General features: G+C 38.5%; 1 protein-coding gene across 2 annotated transcripts in view; it reads left to right on the forward strand.

Annotated features, from left to right (window-relative positions):
- Positions 1-5,069: 5,069 nt before the first annotated feature.
- cyth1b (cytohesin 1b) overlaps positions 5,070-27,148 on the forward strand; it is a 48,119-nt gene continuing 26,040 nt past the window's right edge. The window contains exon 1 of one of the 2 annotated variants that reach the window (XM_081697626.1): positions 5,070-5,205. In XM_081697626.1, the coding sequence (XP_081553752.1) occupies positions 5,187-5,205 (19 nt within the window). In that variant the 5' untranslated portion in view covers positions 5,070-5,186. Of the gene's footprint in view, positions 5,206-15,633; positions 16,025-27,148 lie in introns of those variants that run through there. The other variant, XM_081697623.1, reaches the window with a different exon arrangement.

Here is a 27,148-nt window from a genome sequence, read left to right on the forward strand (position 1 = left end):
ATGTGATTCTTGTGCACTTTAAATTGTTTGTATCTGTCCAAGTCCACAGCTTGGGGGCTCTTGCTGTTTTATTAGCATTTGCGTTTTCCCAGCACACCATAGCTACAGGCTACATAACCCTCTTTTTGATTTTTGTGGACCTGAAGATAATAAGAGGGAACCTTATTCAGTTATTTTCTGGCAGTTCTCTGACACTTCTCTAGTATTTTTCAAAGCTAGCATAAATAAATAAATAAATAAAGCAAGAAAATTTGTATCGAGCCTTCATCGCTACACCACTACGCCAGCAGTAACAGGTACTGACCCTCCTGTCACCCTTGTTGAACCTTGCTGGTCAACGTTCCCCAGCAACAGTGATGACACTGTTAGAATTAGTGAAACAATGGTGCACCAGGGGTTGGCACTGGAGCAGAAAGCACTAGACGTATGGCCACTGTCATTGTATGTCTCAAGTCACAAAGACATACAAAGACTCAGGGCCGAAGGCATCACTACAACTCCATTTCAGCCGGCTGCAAGTAATTTTACATCAGAATCTGAAAAACGAAGGGTTTTGGCAGACAATCTGCACTCTCTGGTGACGCATTTCTACCATAACTGTGAAAGAAGTGTAAGAAGACATTGTGTTACAAGCCTTCCCCAGTGCTCTCACACCAGAAATGTTGCTGTTAGTAATTATTGCAGCTCTTGTCACACTGAGGCAGGCATTAGCCAAAGTAACTAGAAACTGTTTTTGTCCTGATGGAGCACTTCGGAGGAGGAAACAGGGAAGGTGTGCTCAAAGATAATTGCAACATCTAAGATGGACTGCAAAGTGCTGAAAGGGTTGAGAATTTGTGTCATTAATCATTAATCATTAGTGGGGGATTTGCACCACAAGCACAAGTTCTGGTTTTCTAAAATCCAAGTCTTGTACATTGTGGATATAAATCTCCTGTCATTAATACGAGCAGGAGTTTGCTCTGTTAGGGCAGTTGCCAGTCACCCTATTCAGCAATTCAATAAGACAAGTGCAATGAGTCAAAAGACCCAGCAAAACCACAGCATCAACCAGTCTTCTAGCATCCTGAGGGCAGCATCAGTGGTTTTAGTCAAAAAGTAAGATTGGTATTTATTTTTCTGCATGGATTTGTGCCACCGGTCACAAAACAGATTCGTAACTTTTTGGTGCCCTTCACTTACACAGCAACTAGTGGCAAGTGGTGTTAGTTCCCCAGCCTGTTCCCCTTAGGCACAGACTATGGCAGTTGAAGGTTGGACTCTATAATGCCGTTACCACCTTCGACTGACTAATAGAGAAAGTGATCAATATAGCCAGTGTTAAGTATAATTTGACGGCCTAGAAGTACACATGTCCAACTTCGATGAAGCAGCTTGGTATGTGACTGGCCCATGATGCAGACCATAGGGGAGCTACAGAGGGGCTTGTTTTCCACTTCTGTTACATTGTGAAAAACCTTGATGTGTAATTCTTTGACTTGGTTCTGCAGTGCTATTTTATTTGCTAGTTTTCATCTTCCCAGCAGCTTCTAACTAGAGACTGCTTTACTCTTTAGCAGGGAAAATTAGTCTACTCCTCTCAGGTTTTATTTTTTTATGTCACGCCTCAGTCACCAATCAGTCAACCATCCACCAATGATCATCCATGTTCCCTTACCTGATCAAAATCACCCGATTATTAGCTATTCCCTTTACTTGTTTTAAGTTTCGTTTACAAAATTAAGTCCCACAAGTGCCTCATTCCAATGCTTCGTATTCAAGCTTGTGAGTTGTCTGCCAAGCCTGTTATTCAAGTACCCTATTTTTTGCTTACTCTTCTTAATGATACTTTGAGTTTTTTTGGATTATCCTTATTAAAATCTGTTCCTTTTTTTGAACACTCACTCTGTGTCTATCAAAATGTCACAATTTATTTGGGTCTGCCAGCTCTACAGCTTTTTAAAATTGTACACGTTTTGATGGTTAGCATACTATATTTCTCTTATTAGCCATTATGTATTAGCCATCAATTTACTGATTTATTTACTGCACTTAAAAACAAAAACTTATTGCTTCATAAAAACACCAGCTAAATCTGTTGTGTCTTAGTTATTTATTACATGTTATGGGTTAATGAAACTCAATCAAGAAAAGCATTCTAATTTTGGTTAACACCAGTTGACTATAATTATAGATAATTAACTTGTATGTATAATATTATAATGTACCTATGAAATAAAAGCAAAGCACAAGTTTAAAACTAGGCAGGTTTTTGCTTCAACATTATTTTACCCTAAATACCCTAAAATTGCTCAGTAAAAGGTCTATTTCCTATTCACAGAAATGGACAAAAGCACACCAGAGATGAGGGATTGGTAACATTATCAACTATCACATCTATGAAGAATTTGCCTTCTCATTTATAAACCTACTGAAGTACATTTTATTGTATTGTTTCCCACTCAGGGGAAACGCCCAATGAGTCTGGTGTATTCAGTGGGTCTGGCTCACTCTCATTATTTCCACTCTGACAGAAACAAATCTACACTGTGGTTGTGTGTGTGTGTGTGTGTGTGTGTGTGTGTGTGTGTGTGAGAGAGAGAGAGAGAGAGAGAGAGAGAGAGAGAGAGAGCGAGAGAGAGAGCGAGAGAGAGAGATGCATAGATTGGAAATCTCATGAGAAGGCTACTGCAGATAAGTTCATTTCTGACATCACCTTTCTGGTACACGTCGTGTTTTTGTCTGAATATTCCCTTATTAGTTTTGTGAACATCTTAGTCATAGTCTTAGCAGCTGTCACAGAACTTTACTTATTTGTATTATGTCTCCTGGTGTTTTCTTTCGTGATATCAAAAGTGAAGAAGAATGTTTGAGCTAGCATATCAGCAATTTCTACTCCAAACACAGTTTACACTATGATCAAGTTCCTCATAAGTTCCTCCCTGTGAAAGCAAGTGTTATAAACACAAATATCAGTAAATCAAAACACAGCCATTTAAAATCATAAAGTAGTATGCTGTACCATTTTAGCATGCAGCTTAACTAACATATTTCGTACCAAGTCTCTGCCACTTTCGTCTTTCTATGGCTGCTGATGTCACTGTGTTGTGAACTGTGGCTTTAAATATATTGTATTATATTAAAAAAAAGTCATTGTGAATGTCTGTATTATAACTAAGTTCCTGCGTGTGTGTATGTCAGTGTATTTCAGCGAGTGCGTAGCCGACAAAAGCAATTTAACGTCTGTGGAGATACCTAACAAGGAAACTATGTGAGAAATGTGCAGTTGGTGCCCAGAATGAATGCTTTGTGATTTTTGGGTTGCTTGAAACAAACAAACAAACAAACAAACAAAAAACAATAAATAATAAAAAACAGGATGACTTAGTGCCCTGCCCCATTTTATAGAGATCGTCAGTTTGTAAACAGTATATGTTCATTTAATTATTTTGTCATGGTTAAACTCAGAACATCTGGGTCTTTTTTCATCAGAGTACTACTAGTTGCACTGCAACTCCACCAAATACAATCTTACAGGCTTGTGGGTTTTCAGATTTCAGTATGTATTTCATGTAAATCAGCAACCATAACATATTTGCAATGTTCTTAGTAGGCGTGGATTAATATGTAAACAATCAGTTACTGGTTACTGGTTACTGTATAATTCAAAATAAACAGTATCTGGTGATGTATAACGTTTATCATAATCTTATATCAGTTCATTGTTTAAATTATTATACCGTGTAGTGTATACCTTTATGAGTAGAACATGGGTCAAAGTCATAGTCAAAGTCAAAGTCAGCTTTATTGTCATTCAAACTATACAACAAGTAGTGCACAGCTGACCGAGATTGCGTTTCTCCAAACTCCGATGTGCAAATATACACTATACATAAAGGTAAGTGGACAAGACATTAGTCAGCATAGACAAGACACAGTATAAATACACAAGAAATATATAAAAAATATATAATAGTACATATATATATATATATATATATATATATATATATATATATATATATATATATATATATATATATATATATATATATATTGCACATAGGAATAAAATACTGCACATTGTATATAGAAACTATTGATTATTGCACAGTGTAACCGGTATTGTAAACTTAGCACTGGAAAATGTTGATAAGGTGCTCACAGAAAGAACATTAAAATTATTCCCTTATGTTTCTAGGTATAAAGTAAAATAAAATAAATGTGGTGTGTATTGTTAAAGAGAGTTGGGTAGTCTAATGGCCTGTGGGAAGAAGCTCTTGTTGAGTCTGGCAGTCTTGCACTGCATGCAGCGGTAACGTTTACCTGAGGGCAGAAGGCTGAACAGTCCATGGTCAGGATGGGTGCGATCCCTGACCATCTTGGAGGATCTACTGAGGCAGCGTGACAGGTATAGACCTTGTATGGATGGAAGTGAGGTTCTGATGATTTTCTCTGCTGTCCTCACCACTCTCTGGAGAGATTTCTGGTCTGAGACAGTGCAGCTGCCATACCAGACTGGGAGGCTGCTGGTCAGAACGCTCTCTATGGTGCTTCTATAGAACATCGTGAGGATAGGAGATGGAAGGTTTGCTCTCCTCATCCTTCGCAGGAAGTGAAGGCGCTGCTGTGCCTTTTTCATAAGGGAATATGTGTCAAAGTCAGGAGCAAATAATTTTTTTAACCTTCTTGAGGTGAGACCAATAGATTCTTTCACATATCCCTTCCGATTAAAGGGCAAATGTTCCAAAAATTTTTAAAATGGTATGCAGAATTAAACAATGCCACTCTAAGATAAACGTGGAGCGACCTCTGTTGGCAAAATTAAGAAATATAAATGACGGTGAAACGTTTTGTACTTCACAAATTTCGATAAAACGCGTGCCATTTCGGAGCTTTATTCCATATAGGCTGGGTTTGAACAACAATGGCACTACAGAAAATATTTGAGTGCAAAGCTTTCTTTTTCATATTATAAACATAATTAGACCTATTACATTGCTTGCAAGAGAGATATTGGTTGGCCTTACGCTGTTGCGGTGGTGCCGCACCTGCAAAAACCTACTCCAAAGAGGATGTGTAGGCCACGTGTTAGCGAGTGGGCTGGAAGTAATGAAAGACAGAAATAGTGCAGGAGACAAGACAAGTGATGTGCAAACCCGGTGGAGTAAAGACCGGCAAGGATATATAATCAGAACAGCTGAAGAATGGACACAGACAACCACGGTAAATTGAAATATTTTAAAAGCATAATTTCGGCAACAACCCCGTGCATTGTTCGAGAAGTGTGGATTAGTTTGAGACAGAAACGTAGCACTTCCTATCCTTTGTGACTGTATTAATTGAATGTAACCTATACCCTGTTTGTCATGCCGTACAGTATCGTTTAGTGTATTCTATATGTCGATACTATGTGAACATGACATTAACGGAGCTGATGAATTCTAACATGTCAATCAGTAGTCAAAGATAAATATGTTTTACAAGAACTATATCTTACTAACTTGTGTTAAATTATACTTCACAGACAACAAAACCTTAAAATAGTGACAGTAGTGCTACAGTAGTAGGCTATATTATAATGTGTTGAATCATTGGAATTTAAGAACAACAATATATTTATTTATTACGGGAATAATGATAAACTGTGTATGCTGCTATAAAAATTAGTGTGATATCATGTCATGTGATGTTAGTGCCATCCGAACCTGCCCCCATTCTATCCATCTTTTTGGATCAAAGTGTACCGATTACATTCTAAAATGCAGTTTATGTTCTGTCTATAAATTCATTAGCTACTTATGAGTAAAGTGTGTAATCTGTAACTGTATGGCCAGTTGAAATTTATTAGGAAGGCCTTCTCAGTTGTTGTTGTTGTTGTTGTTGTGTGTGTGACGGAGAGTACTATCTCTGTCTGTTTTCTCCTCAACATAAATGTAAACATAAATCATAAAAATAACCATAAGCAGTAGTGAAATTTTATTTGTAAATGTTATCTAGTGTGACCTATTTCTTGTGTGTTATGTGGTGCCTTCATAAAGTGTCAGACAAGCATAAATGGTGTAACAGGATTTCCTGTCTGAGGCCTTAACAGACGTGGCACCTCCCTCTCTCTCTCTCTCTCTCTCTCTCTCTCTCTTTGATTGTGTGTGTGGAAAAGATGGTTTTTATCTATGCCACCTGTGTCAGAGTGGATAAAAATATTTATTAGTTACATTAGTTTTAATAAAATTTACATGAACCAGATAGACAAGGAAAATCATTTTAATCAGCAAAAAGGAACTTGAAGTACTTGGCCTCCTTCCAATTCACATACCAGTAACTCCTCATCACCTTGCTGCTGCAGTAAGTGTAGTTATTTACCAAGTACCTGCCAAATTTGTATTACAGACCACAGCATAGTATTTTACATCTTTGTAACTCTGATTTGACAATGTATGTTCAAATTTCCACCATTCATGAGTTCTAGTTTTCATTTTTTTGTCTCAGATCAGTTGCTGGTAGTAACACACGCCAACACACTTATGGATGGCTTTGTTCCACAGAAAAACCTTCAACATAATTAAATAATTTTAAAAATGCACATTTTATACTGCAAAAAAAGTTAAAAAGTTAATAAAATACTTAGTGTTTATAAGTCTTAAAGCTGAACTTCAGCCAACATCTGATTGCTATGAATCAGCTGTTCAGCTAATAGAGTACAGTGAAAATTACAGTGTTTGACAGTTTAATGTTCTTTTGGGTAATATGAATGGATTTGAAGCTGCAATCCTGCAGTTATGGTGGAACAGTAGCCCTGATGCAGCTCTTATCATAGCTTAGAGAAGTTCTGCTGTTGTAACTAGTTTGGCCTGAGTGTTTATAAACATAACAAATTTTAGCTAGTGTTGGAATGTCTTTCATCTTTAAATAGTCATGTCCAAAATGACAACAAAGAAGCTTTAGGTACCCTGCTGTTGAGTGTTTGAGTGTTTATGCATATGCACACAAAGGTGACCTGAGATCGCTTACCACTGCCATGGCTGCAGCTGCAGACGTGGCAGTGTGTTGGCTTCAGGAAAGAACGAGGCTGTACAGGAAACCTCTGAGCCTGTCCTTGTTTCACCTCATTCAACTGATCAGCCACTCACTTCACTCCTCCCGCTCATGCTTGTGAATGGCAGTGTTATTTGCATGTGTTCTTTCCAAAAACTGAGTTTCAAAAAACATTTTTTCTTATATAGTTTATTGTTGCATTATTTTGTTTAGACAATAATATATGGGAATACTTGCACGTACTGCTGAAGTCTTTGTTACATTTACATTTATGGCATTTAGCAGACACTCTTATCCAGAGCAATTTACAAAAGTGCTTTGTCATCTTCTCATAGAATATGACATTGTTGACAGATATTTTGGTTTACCTCACTGTGGCTAGCAAGTCACACCAACCCCCTCAGCTAATTTTTGAACAAATCTGACCTGAGTAACTGACTAGGACTGTTCACATTCTAAGAAACATTTTTTCCAGAGTACATTTTTATTCCCACAAAATTACATATGAATCGTTTGTGAGGGTTTGGGTATTTTTCACAAATCCTGTTCTTACTCAGAAAGTACAGTAGGGGGTGACATACACTACAACACTGTAATTGAGTGGCCCTGTTGGTAAATGTATTGAAATGTTGTGAGCAATCATTGCAATTCATACTGTACTAATTGGGGTATCACATAAACATACTTGTAGTATATGGAAGGATGGATGAGGGATAAACAGAAAAACAGACAAAAGAGAAAATGGACAGACGAAATGATTGCCAGACTTATCAGATTTGACTGGTTGGCATGGAGACTGGGAATAGGTGTGAGGGTGTGTGGCTCTCACAAGTCCTCCTCATTCTCTGAGAGGCTCTCATAGTGCACACAGCTGGAATACTGTTCACACTATTTTACTGTGTTCACAATGACTCGGAGGTAGGAGGTGGAAGAGGCAAAAGAAACAGAGAAACCCATGTGCTATTCATTTCATGACATATTGGGTTTCCAGGACATTTGTAAGTGAGGGCTTTTCGCTGAAGAATCATTACTGGCAGGTTGCCAGAATGTTATCCTCATTTTATGAGGTGAATGAGCAATTGGGTTGCTGTCCCTCCTCTAAGTAACCTCATTTATTCACACAGCAGGGAGAGATGAGCGGTAAAAAACTGACTGGGACACTTCTGCCTCCAGTCTTCTAAGACAAATCTCTGGATTTCAGTATGTGTGTGCATTTAATAAGTCTTTAGGGAAAAGGGTGTGCATATTGTATTGTGGCTACTTATCTGTACGTCTAAAAAACCCTGATATAAGCTTTTTGGCCCACCCAAGATTACTAAAAAATCTTGGTGTACTAGTGTACTGAATATGTGAAACCTCAGGTCAAGTACCTTGGTGTGGTGTTTGATCCTGACCTTAAGTTTGACAGGCAAATCAATTCTCTCATCAAAAGTAGTTTCTACTAAATCTGATCAATTGCTGAAATTAAACCATTTTTTACTCCTCTGGATTTTATAAATTGGAGGTAATAAATGCACTTGTTGGCATCAGTAAGTCTTCATAGGCACATTTACTGCAAAATGCTGCTGCCAGATTGCTCATGAGTGCTAAGAAAAGAGGACATATCACTCCAATGGCTCCCTGTTCATTACCTGGTTCAGTACAAGGTTTTTTAATTTGTTTTTAAAGCCCTAAATGAATATAAACCTCATTATAGCTCAGAATTACTAATACTCCATAACTCTTCCAGGTTCCTGAGGTTTTTAGATCACTTGCTCTTGGCTGTTCCACATTCTCGACTAAAGCTTAAGGGTGACCAAACTTTCAGGTGCAGCACCAAGACTCTGTAACAGTATAACATTAGGTTGTCCCCTTCTGCCTCAGTTTTTAAAGCAATATTGAAAACTTATTTTTATCAGTTAGCTGTTTGAATTATATTGATTTTTGTGATTATTTGTGAATTGGTTTACATGTTGTGCGTTTATGTATTTGTTTATTTGATCATATGTGTACAGCACTTTGGTTTTAAATGTACTCTATAATTTATTACTTAACAACCAATTCCTAGAATAAATGAGAACAAACAAAGTCTCTGGGCATTAATGTCCTCTAAAAGATATTCATCTTTCACCTTATAGAGAAAAGAAAACAAAGTGGGATATAACATGGACAGAGGTTTGCTGACTCAGTGGTACTGCAATATCAATTCTCATTAAACTCCTGACACGGCATCTCTTTCTACTTTAACAATACTTTTCATTTTTCAGAAAGGACAATTATTAAAATATATTCTTAATTGATTTTTATGGTATATGCTATAATTACATAAAATATTAGGACATGCATAGGATTAACCTATGTTCGGCAAATATATCTGCAATATAGTGAGGTGATATGTGAGTTAGATTCATGGACTCATTTTTGACAACATTTTAATCAATTGTAAATTAAGCCTTTGAGGTTAAATTAGGCATAAGACTGTTGTATTGTCTTATATAGCAAATGTTGTATAGCCGTTTTATATCATTTTATTGAAGTTCATATGTGAAAGTTTCAAATGAACGTTGCTGGAGTATCAAAACACAATAACCTCAGAGCATTTGCCCATTGAGTAGTAAAATATTGTCCAGTATTTTCAGACCGCCAAACTGGGAACACAAATCTTTATGAAAAGCTGGTCCTGCTAGATAACATTTACATTCAAATTTAATTTACTTTTCCTGCATTTTTCTCTTTTTGTAGGTATAAATATAGTGTACCATTAGAAAAGTAAGAGAATATTCTTATAGGAGTGTTGGATAATATAACTTTATTTAATAGTCACTTGAGTAAAAGTAGGTACTTTTAAGGACAATGAGCCTTGGGTAATGTTAGATCTGTTAAATACAGTGACACTGTATGTACTCAAGTATCAAAAGTACAAGTAAATTGTATAAGTAATAAAAAGAAAGACGTAAGAACTTTTCCAGGCTGGGCTAGCTAAGATAGCTAAGCTAGCTAACCTGGCTACTAAAACACTGCAAATCAGCGTGGGTAGGTGTGGCTGTAGGGTTTTATAGTCAAAGCAATAGAAAGTGAGGGTCCGAGAACATGTATTTCAGTAGAAATATGAGATTTTCTTTTCAGAATGTAGTGAGAGTTCAAAGGATTGTGAACTAAAGTTAACAGAGTTAATTGTGAAGGAAAGTCAACAAAAACATAGAACAGAGCAGAAATATTCCAAAAATATTCTAGTAGTGCTATTTTTTTTGTTATTCTAGTAGTGCTATCTTTTTTTCAAGATTAAGAAGTATAGGTGTCAATTTGTCTCAAGCTGTCAATACATTTGTTTAAATTTGTGCTTAGGTAATTCTATACGATATTGAAACATTTATTAGAAACAGTTTGTATAGTTACACCTGGAGACTATAGCCTTGATCGTATTATCTGTCTAACTTAATAAGTGGTCAGGCCACTCAACCTAGCAGTGATATTGACAAGTTAAAAAACACCAGCATCACTGGTGTGTCTGAGGGCTGGGGTTAGACATCTACCACTACATTCATATGTTTAGCAGGCACTCTTATCCAGAGCGATTTATAATTTCAATCTAATATGTCAATATCACTGCTATGTTGAGAACTGTCTGCCACCCTAAATAGTACCTAATCATTCATTAACAGGGTAACACACTGTTGTATTGCCACCAGTTTCCTTGGCTAACTACAATTCCCAGCATTACGATGATGAAGAACATCCAGCCAATCACCAACCATACACATGTTCATCATACCTGGAGTATTAATATTACCTGCTACTCATTTGCACTCCCTATTTATACCTGACATTACCAGACACACTCTGCAAAGTATTGCCACTTGAACTGTCATTGCATACCGAGCGTTATTTCTGATAGTCTTACGGTATTTCTGTTCTTTGTCTTATTACTCTTCTGTTTATGCCTGCCTCTGGCTCTGTTACCTCTATGATTCTGGTTCTGACCCTTGCCTGTAGTTTGACAACCATGATGGATTATCCCTTACTGATTAAAACCACACCTCATTTTATATGTGAGCGTCTGGCTTTATCTGAGTCATTACAGAATACTTTGCCTCTGATGCAGACGGCAGATTCAGAGGCGTTGAAGAAGACAGTGTCCGCTCAAGGATGTTTACTTGGACAACACCCACAGCTACATGCTCAATGAATGGAATTGCCAAACAGCAGGCTGAACAACAGACTCAAATGGTGGAACTTGGGAGATACATGTGAGATCTCACCTCCCAACTACAAGCCTTGGCTTTATCTTCTCTGAGAGATCTTCTCTCAACTACTGTTGCACTTCCCATCGGTAATTATCCCATTTTTCATGTCAGTAAATCAGATGAGTATGACAGTTCCCAAGATAAATGTCGAGGTTCTCTGCTGCAATGTTCCTTGTATTGTAGTAGCTATCCTTCTTGTTCTCATCAAGCTGAAATAGCTTTTCTCACCTCTCGACTTACAGACAAAGCTCTTGATTGCGTTACTGCTCTATGGAACGACATAAAAACATCACCCTATGAGACCTTTTTTTTAAATGCAATTCAAAGCAGTCTTTGACCATCCACATGAGAGTAGAGCAAGTGGTGAGATGCTATCAAAACTCTGCCAAGGCAACTGCTTGGTTTGAGACTATGCCCTTGAGTTTTTCACTATTGGTGCCGGGATTGGATGGAACGAAGCTGCCCTGCTGGTCACGTTTTGTAATGGTCTCAACACAGAAGTACTACTTGAATTGGCTGGCAGAGATTATGATTTAAACCTTGACCAACTCATCACTCTGGCCAGTCGTCTAGATCACTTTCTCCAGGGGCAGAAACCACGAGGAACAAGCAGTATTCATCCCTCCTACTCAGCTACTAGGATCTGAGTGGAGACCTGGTAGGAGACACAAATGGAACCCAAGTAATGTGATTCACCTTACTGCTGAAGAAAGGAGATGACGCATACAGGAGGTCATGTCCTGAGACAATGTCGTGTCAGACCTAAAAGATGCTCCACATCCATTCCACATGCTAATGTAGTGAGGATTCCCACAAAAGGGTTGGTGTCTTAATCTTTTATGATCCTGGTTTTGGTTGGCTCTCAGTCCTCTCCTGTTAGGTTTACAGCCTTGATTGGCTCAGGAGCAGAGGGAAACTTCTTGCACACTCACATGATCAAGGAACTGGGCATTCCCATAGAGCCTCTACGACAAACCCTTCATCTGGCTGCCCTTGATGGTGCCCCAGTAGGGGCTGGATCCATCAAACATCGTGCTAACGCCATAAGACTATCTACCAGCACACTTCATTCAGAGCTCATGTCCTTCCTGGTGATCAAAGCCTCCTTGTTCCTGATTATTCTTGGCCTACCATGGTTGGAACAACATGACCCCGTCATATTATGGTCCCAAAAGGAAATCCTTCACTGGTCACCTCATTGCTTCAAGGACTGAATAAAACCTCCTGCCTTAAGTTTGTGTTCCACTACTATTGAAAGTCCAGCAGTAGTCCAGGTCTGTTCCATCCCCAATAAATATCAGGACCTCTCAAGACCTCTTTTTAGTTAAGTCAGGGTCACCCAACTGCCGCCTCATAGCCCTTATGATTGTGCCATAGAACTATTATAAGGAGCCACAGTACTTGACCTTCTCCATGGAGAATACTACCGTTTTAACTGTTGTAGACTGTTTCTCACAAGGGCTAAGTTTCATACCATTTTCTGATCTACCTACAGCCTTCCAAACACCAGAAGCACTATTGAATCACGTATTCTGTATCTTCGGTATACCTGAAGATCAATTGTCAAACAGAGGATGTCAGTTTACTTCCAAAGTTTGGTCAGCCTTTTTTGAAGCATATAGGAGTCGCTGTGAATTTGGCTGCTGGATACCACCCACAATCCAATGGCCAGTGTGAACATGCCAACTAAGAATTAAGCAAATTCCTAAGGTGTTTCTGTTTTAACAATCCATCTGGCTGGTCCAGGTTCCTGCCATAGGCATTGACGGCACAAAACTCATTAACCAATTCCACAACTGGTATCACACCATTTGAATGTGTTTTAGGTTATCAACTTCCCACGGCCCCATGGACTACAATTGTGAACAACATCCCTGTGGTGAATGAATGGATGAGGAACAGCGAGAAATTGTGAGAGGAGACTTGCAAATGCAACCGAACAAGTTTTAAAACACTACAAGGAGCTGGCCGATCGGCGCAGGAATGAGACTCTGGTATATCATTCCTGGGATCGAGTTTGGCTGTCTACAAGGAATTTTCACTCCCCAGGATCCTGCCACAAGATGAGCCCCAAATTTATTGGTCCATTCAAAATTCTCAAGCGTATAAACAATGTCACCGACCAGTTGGGTCTACCACCTCCATACTGGATATCTCGCTCTTTCCATGCATCTTTGCTCAAGGCTGTGGTTTCAGGTCCGTTGGATGAGGTTTGCCTTGTGACACCTTGCCTCCACCGAACGAGTATGATGGGGCCCCAGTGTATGCAGTATGACACATCCTGCACTGTTGAAGAAGAGGGTGATCTCTCCAATATCTGGTAGATTGGGAGAGGTTTGGCCATGAGAAGTAGAGCTGGGTTCCCCACAATGACATACTGAATTCCAGTCTGCTGTCTGATTTCCACACCTGTTTCCTGGACAAACCTGCTCCCCATCCTAGGGGTCGTCCACACCACACGTCGTCTAGGGGATCCTGTAATGGTGCAACGGTTTCTAGCTACAGAGGTGGTCATCCCAGACTCCTTGGGGGGGGTACCCATTTATACCTGACATTACCAGACACACACTGCGAAGTATTGAACTGTTAGTGCATACCGAGTCCTGTTCTTTATCCTATTACTCTCCTGTTTTTGCCTGCCCCATTTGGATTTGTCTTCTGCCTGATTATATTGTCTTTCTGGATTTCGAACTAGGACTGTGTATACCCTGTTTGTGATGCACTCTGTCTCTGTTACCTCTATGATTCTGGTTCATGCCTGTATTTTGTTTACCGTGTTGGATTATTCCTTACTGATTAAAACCACACCTAATTTTATCTGTGAGTGTCTGGCTTTTATCTGAATCGTTACAACTATACATGGATTGACAGACTGGCATGTTATGTATGATAACGGATGGGCTTCAGACTGTAAGTTAACATTTGTAAAATGTACCTATAAGAAAGGTATAGCAACCTAATAGGTACAGTTATAGAGTAAACATGGTATAGCAACCTAATAGGTACAGTTATAGAGTAAACATGGTATAGCAACCTAATAAGTACAGTTATAGAGTAAACATGGTATAGCATACGTAAACATGGTATAGCAACCTAATAGGTACAGTTATAGAGTAGAAGTTCTTAATAAGTGATTACTCAGAGTGTGTGTGTGTGTGTGTGATGGTGATTACTCAGTGTGTGTATAATGCCACACAGATGTTGATGCAAAGGGTGTGATAGATTAGTAAGACTGTAGGATGAAAGAGGAGGAAGGGAGTGAGCTAGAGTATGACTAGATTGCTGGGTAGGGATCTGGAAAGTTCTGGGTGGGCTTTCCTGCAGGATCTCCGATATCTGTCTCTTAACAGTTTCCTGACTGGAGACTACTAGTAATGCTGTTTTGAGTGCTTCTCTGAACCAATTATGCTTTCCACAAACAATATATAAATGAACACAGGTATAATGCAAACTTTGGAATGAGTTCCAGTATTAAATATGAGATATTATTTTAATTATTCTTAGACTAGAGTCTATTAGAGGATAGCTTTTATTAAATTTGAATAAATATGCAAAACAAACCTTGACAGTCCCTGGCATACACACACACACACACACACACACACACACACAGTTTATTTTTGTTCATTTTCAGATCATTCATTTATGTATATGTAAACACCTTTACGTAATAGGATATGTAGTATGTCTACGTATTATTAATAAAATCTATACAGTAAAATTAAACCTATGCTTTTTCTCTTGAGGCCTAAAAACCATACATGATACAATGTTTTGTGTACTTCTTGACATATAGATATTAAAAAGGAAATGTAGCATAAAGCCTAACTTGACCTAACCACACTAATCACAAATAGTAGTGATCTAATTATGTTTCATGATAAACTGTTATTGCACACATCATTGCTCATGACTAACTGTTTGTGTGTGTGTATATATATATATATATATATATATATATATATATATATATATATATATAAATATAAAAATATAAAGCCTATCTATAGTCAAGCATGACTTAGTTTTGTTGTATACTGACTAACCTGGCCTCTGTGCTCATATGTGGGTGTAAGTGAGGAGGTGTGGTGAGAAGTGGTAATGAGCTCAATGCGTATTTGCATGACACTTATCTGCTCCAAGATTATTTCAAGGCAAGACTGCAGAATAACAATACAGCTTAGTACAAATGTAAACGTAGCGCTTGAAGAGCAAAAAGACGGACAAAGAGTGAGGCATTTGCTGAGGGGAAGCTCTGTGAAATGAATGAAGAGAGAAAGTGTCAGGAGCAGAAAGAAGGAGATGTAGTTATTGAGAGGGGAGAAAGGAGGCAGAAGGAAGGCGTGATGGTGAGTGTGAGAGAGGGCTGGCAGACACCACTGTGGAGGGGATCTGGGGGACACATCACTGCTTGGCTCCTCTGCTGCTCTCTGAGTGCTTTCGTTTGGACTCACTGACTCCAGCTGAATGGAAAACTGACAGTTAACAAAAACAACAAAAACTACTACCATCGGAATTGAATCTGCACAAGTTTCATTTTCTGCTGCGAGGACAAATAAGAGGAAACAAGGGGAGGCTCTTGCGTCTTTCTCGCTGGTTGTGTGTGAAGGCAGATTTTCCCGTCTCTCACTCCCATCCCCTGACGCGGTCAATGAAGTGGAATCGGGGTCTGTAGTGAGTCATAGGGCTCTAAGCGTGTAGCTCTGAGATGGGAACGGTGAGCGAACTTTGCTCTTCCAGCTTCCAGGCGTTCCTGTGTCCCACTGTGTGTACATCTGCACCAGCAGGTGGGTCCTTCCGCACTCAACATATGTGTGTGCGTGTGTGTGCGCACGCGTGTGTGTGTGTGTGTGTGTGTTTGTGTGTGTGTGTGTTTCACTGTGTCTGTGATATTCTAAAATATACTTTCATTTGATATTTCTGACTTTGTTTTTGATAAATAAACATTTGTTATAAAAACAAAATTGCACTTGGACCTTTATGAGAAAAGGAGATATTTGCTGCCCCTCTGGCTTCACAGTTGAATCATTCTTTCTGACAGAATGTTATATCAGCCTTGTGTTGTTGCCGTGGTGATGAACAGAGTCTATAGATTGTGGAAGTATTGTAGGTTTAAAAAAGGGAAAAATAGTGGTCATTAGCGTGTATGTGAAAATAATGTGTTACAGAGTAAAAAAAGGCACAGCTTTTATGGTCACTACTCTCCACTTAAATAAAAGGATTCATGTAGACAAAATATATATGCATATTGTGTTACCTGTTACTTGTTATTGTGCATTAGAAAGTCACAGTGAATTAAGTCTTAGTAGTAGCACCTAAGATAAATCTAACAGTGAGGATGAGGTTGACAGTAGGTGTCAGAGAAAGAGAAAAAAACATTTTTTTCAAATGATTTGTTTTTTAAAATTCAGCTCTTTAAGGAGGTTGTAAGTAACCTGCTGTTGCTGACATTCTGTACAAGTTCATTCATTAGCTGTGTCTACATTGTGATTTGATGTGCGTGGTATGAATGCATCCCATGCTGGTTTGGATCCTGTGCTATAATTCTGTGTCAGGGACACACCAGACTCAACCTTTAAGATGTTTTATTTATGTGCTCCAAATATCTGTGCCCTGCAGCTCACGCGTCCATCGTCGCTTCTGTCTGCCACCTGCATTATCTCTGCATTTACATCCAACAAGGTCGAGCAGGTGCCTAGGGTTTCTAGGGTTCCAACATTGTGTTATAGTTTTGATGGGAGTATAGTTTGTCTGTTCTACTGTCACTGTTCTGAGATACATAAATATGTAGTTCTAAGCTAGCATACTAAAAGCTTTCTTGAGAGAGTCATCTGTGTACAGGCCTTAATTAATTAATATTGTCTGTTGGATTATTGTATCCATTTAAGTTTGTCTAAATGTGCAGCAGAACAGGAAGCCTGCTGCATCCATGCCAATAAAAGTGAAACCTTTTTACATAAGTAATGTTACTTTTGAAGCTTTCCTTTATAATAATCAATAAACGACAATGCAAATGCAAATATAAGCAATATTGGACTGTTGGGCTTACTTCTAGGGATAAGTGCAGTGACTTTATCTAAAGTCATATGACCTGTTGGGTCTTTGAGTAAGCATATGTTTTCTGTTCTCGTTTTGTCATGAATTCTGCTTACTGTCTTATTCTGCTTAGTTTAAAGGGAAATGATACAGTAGAGCATTGTCACATGCTCTGCTATAAGCTTTTTTTGTTGTAACTGAATTTAAGGATAGGAACCTTTTTAAATTACAGGGTTTTATGTTGGATTCTGCTTACTGTTGCATTTTGCTTAAAAAACAAGGAAGTGAAAAGCTAGAGGTTTTTTTTTTGCTGAAGCTCAAACTGACCCAAATCTTTCATAATGTTCTCCTATTGATGCCTCTGGGACGGAGGCCACTCTCCATGAAGGTTAGGTGAGCTTCACAGTAACCAGCTCTACTAGGAAGCTCCTCTGTGGCACTTCACTGGACAGGTGTAACCATGCAGGGACAGGAAGTGTGCTCAGGTGTCCTGTCGAGGGAGCTTGAGAGATTCTGTTCTTCCTTCTTAGGGAGAAAAGGTTACTTCTGGGTAGGCCATGTCTGACTACTGTGTGATTACATGAGATTAAAACTATTCATTGTGGTCATCAGTATAGGAAAAGTACATTTAATTGCATATTTTGCAAAAGGCATGGTTACAGAAGTCCATAAAAGTGAGAAATAAAAGAAGGTGAAAGGGAACATGACCCTAGAGACACAGGAGTAGATAAAAAGGTACAACATGTGAAAGGTGAAAAGTGTAGGACGTAGAAGCCTCTACACTCACACAAACATGCATGCAAGCGGATTGTGATTCAGAGGCGGTGGGACTAGCTGTTGATAGAGCCGAAGACTGGTAATGGTAATGATGATGAGTCAATAACAATCTCAATCAGCCTTTTTCTGTGCATGTGGCATTTAACATCCTCCTCCTCCTTCCTGACAGTGTGTGTGTGTGTGTGTGTGTGTGCGCGCGCGCTGTGAATCCATTTGACTGGTTCCACTGGTACGACGTTTGTCTTACCTAAAATACAGTTTTTTTTTGGGAAAGATTTAATTGTTTACTTTTGGCTATAGAAGTTAAGGTTAAGTTGGGGTAGAGTCATAATTAGCTATTGTAATGCACAAGTCAATAGAAATACTCACAGTGTGGGGGGAGACAGTGTAATGCCATGATATTGTGTCGACACGCTGATGCCAAAAAATGGATATTTAGAGAATAACAAGCAACATATGTGTCCAGTTGATGGTGTAGAGAACACTTCCTTTTGTATTCTGTAATAATTTTTCCACAAGATCATTTGTATATATTATTTAGTATTACTATCATACACTAAAATTATTTAGGTGGGATGAATTTGCTAAACTCTTTTACTAGGTACAATATACATTTATTTGTAACAATGTATAACTTTCTATAGGTGTATAACATTTTATTCCATCCATGTGCAATGTCAGCAAACACCAACTTGCATTTCCTAAAAGTCTATATACATGGCCAATAAAAGAAAAATTGTCATTCTGATTCACATTCTGATGGGACACTTAACACCTCCCTTTGACCTCATTTGAATAATCCCTAACACGCATGCACAAACACAATTAAAAATAATAAGACTTACACTATTATCTTGGCAATGACTAGTAGAGAACCTTGTCCTTTTAGTCTTATGCTAATTGAAAAATGATTTATTACATCTGTTCACATAATTACCACCTTGAAACTTAAGCAGCTTTTTTCCTGCTTTCTCGGCATGGAGGATGTTTGATGATGATCTTACCTTGCCTGTCTCTTACTCTGAAGCTGTATTTTTGTGCCTGATTTGCACATAGGGAGCATAAAGGTTGCCTGGTTATTCATAGATTTCAGCATTCATTGCCAGACTCTCCGTGTTGTTTTCCACAAACCACCCTCTACGTGTCAGTGGGTGCTGCTGTCCCCTTTCTGCATGCTAATTGCATGCCAGTGCAAAGCCATGTCTTCCACTCCACTACCACTCTCCATGCTCTTCCACCTCACAAACTGGAAGCATACACAACAATGTTCACCAGAAGAACCAGTAGGCATTATGGTATATAAGATGAATACTTCAAACAGTTTGATTGGTCTTCGTAGCCTCTTGAAGCATACTCATGCAAGGACACTGAAATTTGGGAGAACAAATTTGTAAAACAAATTCAAGCATTACTTTCTATTCTTCTTTCTGTTGGAAGACATAGCTTATTTCCCATAGTTATCATGCATTACCAGATACAAATGGCAAGTTGATATTTAAACATGTACCCATCAGCATAGTGTGGGCTTCTGGTGGCACATTCAGGCCATTTTAGCTTTCCACACAAAAGGTTAGCTTTTTCATGTTTGTACAGTACATATATTAGTTTAAGAGGACAGATGAGTTGTAGAGAGAGTAAATTGTCAAGCTGGAGGGATGAGTGTTTGAGAAGGTGGAGGTGTGATGTGACTGGAGTGACACTTTGTTTGCTGCAAGCTTCTGTAGCCTCTAGTCATCCATGCTGCCCACTGATGGATCTCCCATGAGGCCTCTGTAGAGGCCCACTGAGTCACACATCCATATGAGGCAGTTACTGTCTGTGACAAGAAACAGTAAAGACAGATTGCACCATCAAAAATAGCCTTATTCTTACATTCCCCTGTTTATCTCTTGCTTCTCTATGTTTCTCATGTTCCTGTGTACAGCTCTTGCTCTGCCACACTTTACCGCATACACTGTAATATCTGTGATCTTTGTGATCTTGTATTGGTGTTTTTTGTTAAACTTTTTTGGTACTTTCTTTTATCTTATATTCTTCATTGCTTGCTGTGTCATGTGTCAAACTTTGCGTTGCACTATTCCCTAGGGTTGGCACCTCCCTTTTGAAGACTGACTATCTAGTAGCAGCTGACACCATGTTCTATGTGCAGTTTCTGTGAGCCTTGCTGTGTAAGTAGGTATAAGTAGTGTACACCTGGATCAAATAAATGAGAGCTTGCCTGAAATTGAGGGCTACTATTGGGGCCACTTAATAGTGAATTGGTCTCATGTTGAGTGTTTACTGCCTTTGCACCACCAATGGACTGTAATATACACTGCAAGCTTGGACGGAACTGAGTTCCTCTGCTGCTTTGCTTTCCCTTGGCTCTCATCTCCATCTATTTCTTGTTTGTTCTGTGTGCTTGAATCAGCGATTAATACCAGCCTCTTCTCATACCTTTCCTCTCCTGCACGTAGTGCACACTGCTGTTGTTCATCTGTAGTGTTATTATAAAGAAAGGGCCAATCGTATCATTTTGTGCAGAATAGTTAGTGAAGGCCTGTGACTGCACCTGACAGCAGACAGAGCGATGAGGTCGTAAACACACCAGCAGCTGCAGGGATTCTGTTGCTTTGCTCCAAACATACCCTTTATTGGAGAAAGTTGTCAGTATCCCAGCCCTGCTCCATCTACTGATGCATTTGAAATGAGTGACAACGCTCATTTTCTTCATCCTGTTTTCTATGAAGCAACCCCTATCTGTGTGCAAACCACACAGACACACAGATGTTCTGTTACTTGCGGTAGATGTTTTTTTCAGCTCACTAAAGTTCAAGGAAATGCAGTGTGGGATGATTTGTTACCATAGTACCGCAGGATCTATGGTTCCCAGGAGCGATTTGCAATCCCTCCGTCTCATAAGAAGTCCGTCTTTTCCACAGCCAGCAGCATGTTGGTGTTGGGCAGATTATTTTGGTGTGTGGCAGACATTAAGCAGGATTCAAGGTTGTCCATATCAGGCACATTTATGAGTGAGCCTTAATAGCATATTCTCAGCTTCCAGTATGAGTGAACTATTATGTTTCACATTTACCTCCACATCTGAGACTAGGAGGACTGTATATTCGCAGTTCTACTTGTCCATGTAACTTAAACATGGTAACAGGACTTCACAAAATGTTTTTTTTCTCCATTACTGAAAGGCAAGATTTCAGATGAACCAATTTTTACACTTTTTGATGCAGAGCATATTATTTGCTTTACATTTATTTTAACCTCTACTTAAAAATGCAACAAATTGAAACAAAATTAAAAATGTCAGGGTGGTGAAAATGTCTTCAGAGAACCGTAGAGACTAATAATTAATGATAGCATTTGTACAGTTGTGCTGCCTCTTTGACATCAGATGTTTTTATGCTGAAATGAGCAATGAACAGAGTTTCACTGTTTGACTAGGCCACTCACTGAGTGATACTTTCCACTTCACACTTCCCAGCCACATCATTTTTATCTTGCATTTAGATACCTGAATGGATCTGAGCCTTGATCAAATATGCTACTCATTTGACAGCTGGAAGGCAGAGTTACTTCAAGGGTTGTTTATTTGTCTTCAGGGTACACTGAGTAACTGCGTAGTGAGTTTAAAGAAAGACTTTACTAATCAAGGCAGCATTACTTCAACAAGACAAGATGTGGTTACACTCGTGCATTCAACTGTGGTGAGTGATTTTTGATGTTGATAGATTATAGTATTCCAAGCAACATATGCAACAATGAAAGATATATTTTAACATTTTGGCCACTGACTACTTAACCAATATTAAACAAAATTTTATAGCACTTTGTTCTCTGTATGCAAAGAGTGCGAGAAGAGGTGCTGAATTACATTTGTTCTGGTTTTAATTTTATGTGGATTTTTATAAAACTGTCACACATTGAATGAAAATATTATTAATAGTAGTCTTCACTGTTTTTTTCTTTTAAATTCTCACTTTGTCAGCAGTGTGAACAGGAAGTGGATGTTTAAATGAAGGCCAAGTCCCTGCACTATAATCTATAATCAGTATGGAAGTGATATAGGCATGAAAGAGTGGTATGACTCCTGCATGCAATTAGAGAGCTGGCTAACACTGATATTTAAAGGTATTCAGAGAGTGCTGCTAGTGCTTTTGATGAAGGCACACATCTGTTTTGCTAGGGAGAACTAAAACAAAAAACTCAGTGTGTTGAGGTTTGGCATAGCCCATTACCCCAGACACAGAGTTTTATAAACACACACACACACACACACACACACACACACACACACACACACACACGCACCCCCCCCCCCCCAAAAAAAACCAAAAAAACCCAAACACACACGTGTTCCCCTTAGCAATGGAAAAGCTGTGAATTTGTGAATTCTGTGCAAGGCGTCTAGAGTCAATATCTTACAGAAAATAATTAATTACTTTTTGCTCCTTGTCTGATATGCAGATAAAATGATTTACTTTAAATTTACTGGTGTGGGTGTAGCTTATTTTCACCAAAAACACTCCTAATACGGTCATTCCTCATTGTACTATGCATTATTATATGTGACGATTGGTTTATCATTTTGCTCTGATTGTTTGGGGCATATTCTAAAATAAGTAACAAATAAACATTTCTAGATATGGGATAATGTTAAGTGTTGTAAGATGAGAAGATAATACATTTTACAAGGAAAATATTTTTTTAGTATTACATTTTTTTTCTTCGTATATTGCAGTGTCGTTATGCTGCAATATACCAGGTTACAAAGTCTTTGCTCCTGCCTTAGACATCTTAGTCTCCTTCAGGAGGTCACTCCGATGGGTATTAATTATGGACTGCTTGTCTTAATTATGGATAATCCATTAATAATGCCACAGCTCTGAAGTTTGAGGTTCTAATCACTCAGCAGCAGAAACTCTCAAACACTCTTAGATAAATGGAACAGCAGCTGAGAAGAGTCTCTCATAAAAGGTATGAAGTGGCACAAAATTGCTAGAAAAATAGGTCTTTGAAAATTGCATAGGGCAAGCTAAAGATGCTCCCTTGTGGTCACTTATCATGCTATTTTTGTATTTACAAGGTTGTATTCCATCCAGTTTGGCTGGATTAATGAAAATTGTTTTGGTGTTTTTCCCTGCTGATCTGACTCTAAATCAGTATTCTGGACCTGAGCGAACGACTGTGGCTTTAGATTTACTTAGGCATTTATATTTTCTTAGAGACAGGCTAACTTACTCTGCTCTGGGATTGGTTAATGTTATCTAAACACATATGTATAAACACACGACTCACAAATATGTACAAATTCTTTTTGAGGTACTCAAATTTTGATTTGTGCATTCTTGTTAGATTTAGTTTTCCTCAGCCAGTATTCCCTCCAGTTTTGTACTTTGTGTCTTTGGTGTATGAATGCCACTTTCAGTGTGTCATTCAAGCTTAATGTCATCATGGTGCTATAAATGGATAAATGGCAGAACATTCAAGTGTAGCTTGCTGAAGACTTTTAACCCAACTCCTATTATCATGACATAAGGGCACATTATTATAGAAGATTATGTTGCATTTGTGGCGTACAGAATGCAATTTTCATAACATTTATTTAGAAGTTTCTGATAGAGGTTCATTTCAGGTCTAGTGAGGACCATGGTAACAAAGCTGTTTGATGTAACATTTCTGCCGTTTATATATTTTTGCTTTGTAATATATGTGTGAAGCACTTAGCTTGCACAGCTGATGAAGGACCTCTGTCCAAAATGTCCTGGTTTTCTGGAAACTCTGTACTTTACTACAATTTACATCTCTGCAGTACCCTACAGTTACTCACCTGGAATATGAAAAAAAAAATACATTAAAAAAAAAAAAAAAAAAAAAAAATATATATATATATATATATATATATATATATATATATATATATATATATATATATATATATATATATATATATGGTGGTGTTTGTTTGGGGTGGATGTGTATGCACATGTAGTTGTTTTTTGGTCAACACAAACTATTCGTCTTAAATTGTAGTTTCAGGAAAAGAGAGCAATTATTGCCATGACAACAAAGTACCTCATATAATTGTTGAGGAAACCACAGTCTTTTTTTAATCAAAGTTGGATCCTGCATAAAGTGTATCCAGCATATCCAGCCTTTGTATAATTAACTCTTGGCTCTCTCAACTGAGCACTAGCTAGGGACTAGCTGCTGGGCATTGCTTAGAAAGAACATGATTTGTAATACCAAATTAATCCACTAGAGGTCAATGTAGATCCAATGTTCTTATTTCACTTGTTGAAAATACAGTGTTGTGTACTGTCTTTTAGTGTTTTTTTTCTTCTCTTTTTTAGCTTCTCTGAATACATATCAATATGTCACTAATTTGACTGACAGTACAAAAACCGGACATACACTTTGTTTACAAAATGCTCTAATTAACACAATTATACCACACAGAATAGCAATGGTTTTTATATATACATACTAGAAATGCAAATGATCTCATACTATTAAAATCAAGGCATTACACAAAGGAGTAGCACATCTAGTGAACCTTTCGGATGCTGCATATTTCTAGAAATCTAATTACCTTTTTGTGTAGCATTATTTTTCCTGCTGCTGTTTGTGGTGATACATTTGTTTCCTGAAAGCTCTGGAATGTTCTTTGACATTAAGCTCTGTAAGTAGCAGTTCTCATTCCACTAAGACTGTGATCTGCATTTTGTCACCAGTACCTCCTTTGCCCAGTACCTCCTTTGTTTCAGGTTTACTGGACATTTCTATTTCTAGGTCCAGCTAGGCCACAGTGTATATCTACTTCACTTTTAGAAGGTGTTCTACTGCATTACTGTGGTACTTTTTCTCAGACTTGTCCCAGATGTTTCTCATTGGTCTTAAGTAACAGAGAATTTGTTACAGGATAATCAGATGCTGGTCATGGATTAGATCTAATAACCTACTTAAGAGAAGAGAAAGAAAATGAGAATTTATATCTGTAGCTGAAGGGTAATCTTTTTATCCTCTATTATGTCCTTAAGGTGTGAGAGTTCCGTACAGCTTTCTGTATAACTTACTCTTGTGGAAAGGTTCTCCCATAAAGAGTTCTATCTTTTGTGGTTAATTCAAACTCAAACCAATCATTTTTGGTCACATAAGACTTTCTTTTAAGTGCAGAATTGTTTATTTCCAGCTGTTTTGTACTGTAATTACACCATAGTGCTCCTTGTTAATTATATGTATGACATTGTATTTTACTGATTTTACCATGTGATGGACTGTAACTCAGTAGAGATTTATATGACCTCGTCCCCACAGACCACTTAGCTAGCTTCTTTAGATGAGGTTTTGATTAATTTGTCTACATGCTTATGTTTGGTGACATAGGCAAGGACCATGCCCTACACAAATATGTATAGTCTGGTTAGTTAGTGAAGTTCATTTGTGAAAAAAAAGTAATTTGTGCCTTTTGCAGTTAAATCTAGACTGAAGTTCATGTTTTATCATATGCAGCAGTCTTTCTTCTATTGGAAAAAAAGTTAGTCAAAAACATTTTGCCCATGGTTATAGCCCAGTCAGCATGTCCATGTGGGCTCCACAAGGGTTTGAAATGGGCTGGCATTGGGGCCCATTTAGGGCAGCCAGTTGGGACCCACAAAAATCCATCAGTTCCATATGGACCCCAAATGTGTTAGCCCCTGTGGGCCGATAATGGGGTCAAGGTGGGCTTCAGTTGGGCCTGTATGAGCAATGATCCACTGGCCCCTTGTTATCCCTTTATGTGGGATAATGATGGAGCCAAGGTGGGCAACAATGGAGCCCTATTGGGCAGTAATCCCATATGGACCCATATGGGTCCCATATGAAGCCAATGGACAAATATTTATAGGTCCCATATGGGTTGTGCAGAGGGGGCTCAAATATCAGCACAGCACTATCCCACATGAGGCTCACATGTATATGACAACTTGCATCACACTTCTGGGGCACACTTAAAATGATGCTATTTGTGTTATGCCAAGTGGGCCACCAAGGTGGGTTTCAGGTGAGGTCTATTGAGAACAATTGGTCTCTTCCAGCTGCTGCATTTAGTACTTAAAACAGTTTCAGGGTTGTGTTTCTTACTTTGCAAAACTGTTGGATAAGAGCATAGCACTCAAGGACATATTATCATAAGTACACTATGATAATGTAGTACACTACAAATCATTTAGTAGTGTAAAAATCCAACCATGTACTGCAGTAATTACACCATGGCTATGGTTGTTCTAGCTAGGTTTGTTAGAAATTAAGATAACACCAAACATCAAATTTTTAGAAAATAATTATCTTTTACATAGATATAGCAAAAGGAGAGAAATTGGATGAAATGTTGCTTTCTTTCCTCAGCAATTGTCTCTGGCTGTTGTGAAAAAAATCCACAGCAATTTAGGAGGGTGGGGGCGGTAGTGGGGGAGTGGATGTATTACTCCACAAATCAGAGAATGGTTCATTAGCTTTGCCCACGTTTTAACATTCTGAACAAATGAACCAGTTCTTAAAATTGGTTCACGAGTTATACTGAAATGGCATGCGGACCAACCCTATTCCTTTATGTTTGTGTGCCAGAGAAAGTCCCACTTCTGCCATTCTTTTGCATGAGCTGTGGCACAAACTTATGTATTATAAATATATCACCTTTGTAGTAGCTTATTAAATAAGGCTATATGGGCTATATGTTTAAAAAGAAAATGCAAACATGGCCCAAATAGGGCCCATATGGATCTCACTGGGGCCTGCAACTATAATCCAATTGGTCCTGTAAATAACCCAAACGGGGTCCGAATGCGACCCATCAGAATGTTCACTCTATGCCCATGCCCAGATAAAATATTAAATTCCCACTCTAAGACCATGCCCAGATAAAGCTCACGTTGCCCAGTTAAAACCCATGTGGAGCCCATGTGGACATGTTGGCTGGGAAGCATTTTGATTTTTCCCGGTGCTTACATTAATATTTTACGTTTACATATTGGTGGGAGTAAGGGGCTGGCAGGGTTATATTGCGTACCCTACGTGCGGAGTACAAGCTTGCACCCAAAGGGGGAGTCTAATTGGAGTGAAGGAAG

This window comes from Electrophorus electricus, chromosome 15, assembly GCF_041902795.1.
Source record: "Electrophorus electricus isolate QZ-2024a chromosome 15, ASM4190279v1, whole genome shotgun sequence".
Lineage (NCBI taxonomy): Eukaryota > Metazoa > Chordata > Actinopteri > Gymnotiformes > Gymnotidae > Electrophorus > Electrophorus electricus.